The sequence below is a fragment of the Melanaphis sacchari genome, unplaced genomic scaffold (genome assembly GCF_002803265.2).
Source record: "Melanaphis sacchari strain LSU unplaced genomic scaffold, SCAv2.0 Contig7_pilon_pilon, whole genome shotgun sequence".
Lineage (NCBI taxonomy): Eukaryota > Metazoa > Arthropoda > Insecta > Hemiptera > Aphididae > Melanaphis > Melanaphis sacchari.
This window is the reverse complement of record NW_020271560.1, coordinates 5865328-5872989: the sequence shown is the minus strand read 5'-3', so window position 1 is coordinate 5872989 and position 7662 is coordinate 5865328. Positions and strand designations below refer to the sequence as shown.

Genomic DNA, 7662 nt, shown 5'->3' with positions numbered 1-7662 from the left:
AGCTCATACAATAATATTTTTCATTAAATAATATAATAAATTATTATATTTATTGAATTTTTTGAATTTTACTCGTACAAAACAAACAATAATAGATTTTTGGAAAAAATGTTTTTATATTTTTTACCAATTAACAATTTTCTACATATTTTTTACTATCAAACATTATTTATAGTGGTCTTTCTTTGAGTAAATACAACCATTTAAATTATGAAAGTCTTAATCAGCTAGCTATTACTATATACTATTTAATTATTTTCATAAAACATAGGTTTATTATGTTTAAGTAAATAAATAAAATTAAACAGAAATTTTTTTTTGGTTCCATAAAATTCCGTTTTAACGAGGTTTTACAGATTTTATCCATATTATATAGTAACAATACAGTACATTTAAGTAGACAGCTAGTCATATTTATGTGTTTATGTAATGTGTGTATTTGTACGATATATTGGATGCAGGGTTTAATCACCATTAAATAATACTCTAAAATAGCACACTCGGTACCAATCTGACCACGAGCAATTTTTTAATGGATTTCCATGCTACATCCATTCCCCAACCAAGTCGATTTGTCAATAGACGTATTATTACTCTTAATATTATTATTATTATTACCGTCACCATCCATGTTATTATTATTATTGTTATTGTTACATTGATCTTATTTTATTGTTGTATAAAATGTCGACGTAAAATATTGTATATTATATAATATTACGAACAATGTGAACCAGAAAAATCGGAAAACTTTAACACAGCAGCAGAGTCGATTTCCTAGATTCAATTAAATAATTAACGGAAAGTAAAAATTGAATCAAAACTAGGACTATATAAACTGTTGAGTATAACATATCGCAATGTTCGAATATTAAACACTTATCTATTTAACTATTCTTTACGTATACTCATTTAATCATAAAACGCGTAGAAATTAAAATTTAAAAAAAAATACAGTAAGCCGACATAAATATTTTTGCTCAGTATCAAATCATCTTGATGACTTTTTTAGACTAAATTACGTTCTGATTATTTGGTCAAACTTAAATACCCATTCCAATTTAACTGAGTAATGGAAGAAAACACGTAGCCTTTTTACGATTCTTTGTTCGATCAAATGCTAAATATTGTTTGTTTTTGTTTTAGTCAATGATTCATTATTATAGTGTTGTATTGCAATTTTTCTTACAAAGCTTATTTACGAAGTAAAACTAATTGTGGTTTAAGTAAACACGTTACTTTTGCTTTTAAACAAATATAATAATATTTTTGATTTTCTGATAAAACATTTTCCGAATTCATTTTATAAATGATAGTGTGTAAATATAAAAATAGTTTGAAATAAAACAAAAAACTTGATTATATTGGTAATGAATAATGAATATGAAATCAAACATTAAGATATTAACTCGCAATAAATAATTAACTATACAATATCACGAGAATCAATACAAATTGTTTATAATATTATTATTATTATATATTTTATTTTATTATATAATATAAGAGTATATATAAACATATTGCGATAAAAAATATAAAATTAAATTCTCTTCCAAACACATTTATTCGCACTTTGCCCTTTATTTTATCTAGTAGTATACTAACCGAATACATTTAACAGACGATATACATGCTTAAATATAATAAGTTATAAAAGTGTAAATATTAATAACTCACTCAAAGACGTTTATGTAGGTATATAAGCGCACACAATAATAATATGGAAAGGTTTAAAATTAATTACCTATGCTGAACATATTGTATGTCAAGTCAAAGTGAAAAATACTTTTTGGATATAAATAAATTATTACATTTAATACGATATTTACATTTTCCAATTTTAGACTTGACACGTTTACACTTTATGCAGAAATAATTTAATTGAATTCGTTATACATTAAAATATTTTTCAGCTTGTTTATATTTCACGAACGATAAATGTAGGTATAAATATTCATTGCAATGAAATGACATAAATTTAGTTACTTAATAAAATTTTAAATAAATTATAGTAAAAAAAAAAAAAAAATGGTTAGTTTAAAAGTTAATGTAATTTTGTGATCACAAAGTATCATCTGAATAAAATAAAAAGTAGTGTTGAAAAATAGTATTAAATGTATTATAAACATTAGAAGATAGTTACTCTTATTTTAAATACAACTTTTACATACAAATCACCATATTCAAATTATCGCGGAAGAGAGAATGTTTTTTTATTTTTATTTTTCAAAATAATTTAAATCTTCTATTACAGATAAGTGCTTGTAATAATGCATAGGTATGTTAGTACGTTTTAAATAATGAATTGTTTATTTATAAGGATTTTTTTTTAATGCGTTTAAAAAGTTGGAAATGCATAAAACAAATTATATACTTTTTTTAATATTCCTGCAATCACTCGCGTGTCAAATTATCAAATAATATAAAAAACTATAAGCGTTTGAAATCCGTCAATTCCTAAATAATAAAAATTAAAATTAAAAATGTTTAACCAGTAGAAGAATAATTTTATTAATAACTTATTTTTGACAACACCACAAAATGAATCTAATTAGTTTTCTTGTTTGGCTATTATTATTTCCATTTCTTTAATTTAATAATATTACTTTAATTCTTGTTATGCTTATCATCAAAGTGATATAAAAGTTACTAAAATGTACTTTACTGATCTATCTCCTCATCAAATTTTGATTTTAGTATCCAAAAAATGAATAAAATTAGTAATTTCAAAAAGTTTTTCACTACTTACATTCTAATATATAATATGAATAACAATATTAATAATTAAATCAATATAAAAATGTATAAACGAAAAATACTTAAACTTTAACAGCAATATTATAACGACACGTCGAAACGTATTGTAAGTATAAAATGTGTTCTATGCAGCTAGTTTCGACTGTTGTGAGTTCGTGAAGAGTGAATGCTTTCAGCTGACCTGTGGGCAATCACAATGGCACAATGTGATTTAGGTCTTGCATTAATAAATATAATTATCTAGTCACTAATTTAAGCCAGACTAATATTGCTCTTAATTAGTTTATTATTTTCAAATAATACTGTAAATCGTAATTATGTAATATTATGTAATATTCAGGTATCTACCTTAAAATCGAGTGAGACAGATCACGGTCTACAGATTAGTACCTAGTTACCTGCATGTAACTGTTTACCATTACTTAGTGTTGGGTGAGAAAAATTATCGTTAATTGAATCGATAATGACACTTCGCGTTATATATAATTAAAAATTGACAAATTTTTTGAATAAACATAATTCATTAAATTTTTAATTAGTATAATTTAACCAATGTTAATTGTCAATTTTATTTGGATTTATTTTTATTAATCATAAAATATATTATTTTAAATCTCTATAATACATTTTATCAACCCATATATAATGTTTATTTAATTATTATATGTGTAAATATTAGCAAACCCAGAAATTGTATTTTTATTGACATTTATAAATTTTAAATCATATATAAAATAATCTTTATAACGTAGATCATCGGTTTATTATAGAATTTTTTACCCATCATCATTTAATAAATAATATAAAATTAAAATACATTTTATTACGTATCGTTTTATATATTTTAACGTTTACAATGATGTTGTTACATTATACCTTTATACCTATAATAACATTATTGTGTTACCATTATGGATATTGAAAGTAAAATTGTAAAATATTATGCTGTTATTGGTTTACAGTCCCATATTGTTAATCGTTCTAATTTTAAGAACAATTTCTCAAAGAAAAAAAATTCTATTTGTATTAATAAATGTCATAAATGCCTACTACGATCTCGTGTTAATTAATTAAATTACTGTGTTATAAGTATACATATTGTATTTAGCGTATAAGACCATGTATCGTATATAAACTTGGCTTGTTGTGTATTTTTTTTAACGAATATTATTATAAATATAACTAATTATATGCGTTCATGTTTAATTTAAAAGAACAATATTTTAATAATGAATTATAAATGATTAAAGTTGTTTTAATTTATGTGGTAATATAAATTTGTAAATAATTTCAATACTTACATTTAAAAATATGAGTTTTTGATAGATTTACTTTAATGTTTGTGAGAATTACAGCTATAAAAATATTATTAATTATTGATAAAAACGTATTGCATACGTAATTTTAATTTGTGATTTTAAATTCAAAAAAATATATTTATTTTGTTTGACTGTGATGTGACATTTTTTTTTATATTATGTTCTAATTACGTGAATATGTATAACTAATATTTATATTAATTAACTACAATTGTATACATAACTGAGGCATGAACCGTAGAGAACTTAATAAGTAATTACCGTCTGCCGATAATATACAATACTTTCACACAGTATTTAACACGTTGACCGCCACGTGCCCGCCGGCGGGCATTTGATTATCTTCCGCTGTTTGCCACAGCCTTTTTAGAGAGTTATTAATAAAATGTCACTTCCGATATTTCTTGAATTAATGTTTGGAAATTCACGAAACCAATATCAGTATTCATATTTTTGCCTCACCTATACGATAATATCATTAGTTTAAATGGGAGCCGGCGGTCACACGGCGTCCTGTTAATACTCGTATTATTTATACGCCAAGTGGTTACCGGCGGTCACACTACGTTTTATGTATAAGTTGATTTTTTTTTGTGAGTAAAACATAATTGTCTTAAGACATTTAATATGAGTTCTCGTCCTAAAAGGGCTAAATTAAATGATGATCTTATAAATCAAATACTTGAAATCGATAATTCTAGTAATTCCAGTGAATTTAGTAATTTTAATGACACTGATGAAGACGCTACGTACAATCCAAATTCTTCCGAGTCTGATGTTGAAAGTGATGTTGAAGGTAAGAAAAAGTATTGTTTTTTTATTTGAAATCTGCTTATACGAGAGAAAGGGGGAGTTGAAAAATAATGTTATATTTAATACAATTGTATTTTATAATAAAAAATAATAGATATAAATTATTAAAAGTATTTTTTACGTATTTAGGCTCGTATAATTTATATTTACAACTAATTTACTTTTTTTAAATTTTTCTATAGAATCTATTAACAATGAAACATTAGATAGTTCACCTTTAAGTTATTCGAATACTACAGGTATCGCAATTTGGAATGATGTGACAGGCAAAAATCGAAATAAATTTTTATTCAATAACACATATTCCGGTTTAAAAATTGATATACCCGTGGATTCTTCTGCTTTGGACATTTTTAAATTTTTCTTTACGGATGAAATAATTGATTTAATTGTGGTCGAAACTAATAGAAATGCTGAACAATTTCTATCAAAAACTAGATTGACCAAATCCAGCCGATTCGCTAAATGGGTACCTACAAACGAAAATGAAATACAAAAATTTTTTGGGTTAATTATGTGGATGGGGCTTGTACAATTGCCAGCTATAAGAGACTATTGGTGTAATAGTACTAGGTATAAAAATTATGTGGCACATAAAATCATGCCTCGAAATCGTTTTGAATTAATTCTTCGGTTTTTACATTTTTCTGATAATGAAAAATTTGATGGTGATAAAATTTATAAAGTACGCAATTTAGTTGAAAAAATGATTCACAATTTTCAAAACGTAATGGAACCAGATGAACATTTAGCTGTTGATGAAACTATGGTCCCTTTTCGTGGAAGATTGGGTTTCAGGCAGTATATACCTGGAAAGTCACACAAATATAGCGTGAAATTGTTTAAGTTATGTGGAACAGACGGGTACACATATAATGTGCAAATCTATGCAGGTAAAAGCCAAGTTGACGGGAAAGGGCTTGCGTGCAAAGTTGTGTTGAATTTATGTCAGATGTATTCAAATGCTAATCGGACAATAACCACAGACAATTTTTACACTTCATTACCCCTTGCGTATGAACTTTTGAAAAATAAAACACATTTAACAGGAACACTACGCTCTAATAGAGTTAGGGTACCAGGAGTAACTGATGCTAAGTTAAAACGAGGGGAAATTGTTGGTAAAGAAAATGCCGACGGAATTGTTATTGGTAAATGGGAAGATAAACGAGACGTTACTATGTTGTCGACTCGACACGGCATTGATATGATAGATATGGGTAAAAAAAATAGAATTAACGAAAATGTTGTGAAACCCGAAATTATAATTAATTATAACAAAGGCAAAGCAGGGATTGATTTATCAGATCAACTTTCAAGTTACAGTACGGCAGTCAGAAAATCAATCCGATGGTACCACAAAGTCGCTACAGAAATATTATTAGGAACGTCTGTTGTAAATGCTTTAATTGTATATAATAAAATACACGAAAACAAAATAAAAATTACCCAATTTCGAGAAGTATTGGTTGATCAAATGTTAGAACTAGAAAAACAGAATGAACCTATTATGAATGAACCATCAACATCTGGAAACAAACGATCAAAAAGAAATAAAAAACATTATTTTGAAGAAACTACGGAAAAGTGCAACAGGAATCGAAAACTTCGAAAAAGATGCGTTCATTGCTATCAAAGTACAAAAGACGTTGAAGGGACCGCAAAAGCTAGAGAAGTAAGAAAAGTTTCAACATTTTGTACAACTTGTAATATTTATACCTGTATAAATTGTTTTAATATACACCATGCTAATTAATATTTAAAAATTAATATAAATCAATTTATTATTCAAAAAACATGTATTTTATTTTGTTTACTATTTTTTTTTATTTTATCTTTTAATTTTGACGTATATGAATTGTTCAAGTATCCATAATAAATAATAAAAAAAAAATTTTAAGTAATAGAATTGTGTTGTTTAATCATTTATTTCTACACCTTAAAAATATCCAATCGAGGTATAAAATATACCTTTCGATGTAAAATGTTCTTATCTATTCATTGATAATATCACACGTGTCATAACTTCAGCGCCAGCACAACAAAGTACAATTGAAAATATATAAGAAAATGACAGCCCGCGGTCACATGGCATATAGGTAATATGGTAGCGTGGCAGCCGGCGACCACATTTTTAGTGTTATCACCCGCCGCCCGATGACCGCCGGCGGTCATATGGCAGTCAACGTGTTAAATCTGTCTAAAAAATATATTCAAAGAATGTAATACTAACTTGTTTAAAACATTTTAAATGGCTATAATTCAATAAATAATAGAAAATATATGGAAACATAACAGAAAATGTTAGCCATCATTATTTTAAAAGAAATTATTTAGAGTAATTATTTAAAAAAAAAAAAATATTCGATAGTTTTTATACAAATAAAATGTTGAAGTTTTATAAGATTCGATTTAAAAATAGTTATTATATTATGTAAGTGATAGTCAGAAATCATAAAATATCATACACTATTTATTTAATAGAGGTATAATAAAAATATCGAAACGTACCTATCTATTCTCCGGTATGTAATTATGACGAATGGTTATTAACCGCTGTAAATTGCGACTATGAACCGGTTACTTCCAATTAGTGAAAAAAAAATGAAAACTTAAAAACTTTAATAATAATTTTACCACATTACGCGCCTCGTGAACTAATTACTTTGGAGGTTTTAAAATAAATTTACCTACCTATGAATGAAAAAAAATTATTAGATTCGTATAATTCAGTTTTAATACTAAGTTTTATTTGTTTTTTATAATTTTT

The 7662-nt window shown here is 25.6% G+C and overlaps 1 protein-coding gene across 1 annotated transcript; it reads left to right on the top strand.

The window, feature by feature from the left end:
* The first annotated feature begins 4706 nt into the window (after window positions 1–4706).
* On the top strand, window positions 4707–6768 carry LOC112601627 (piggyBac transposable element-derived protein 4-like). The gene is made up of 4 exons (XM_025349336.1): window positions 4707–4875; window positions 5075–5158; window positions 5591–6567; window positions 6760–6768. Exons 1-4 carry the CDS (start codon window positions 4707–4709, stop codon window positions 6766–6768), a joined length of 1239 nt encoding a protein of 412 aa, XP_025205121.1.
* The last annotated feature ends 894 nt before the right edge of the window (window positions 6769–7662 follow it).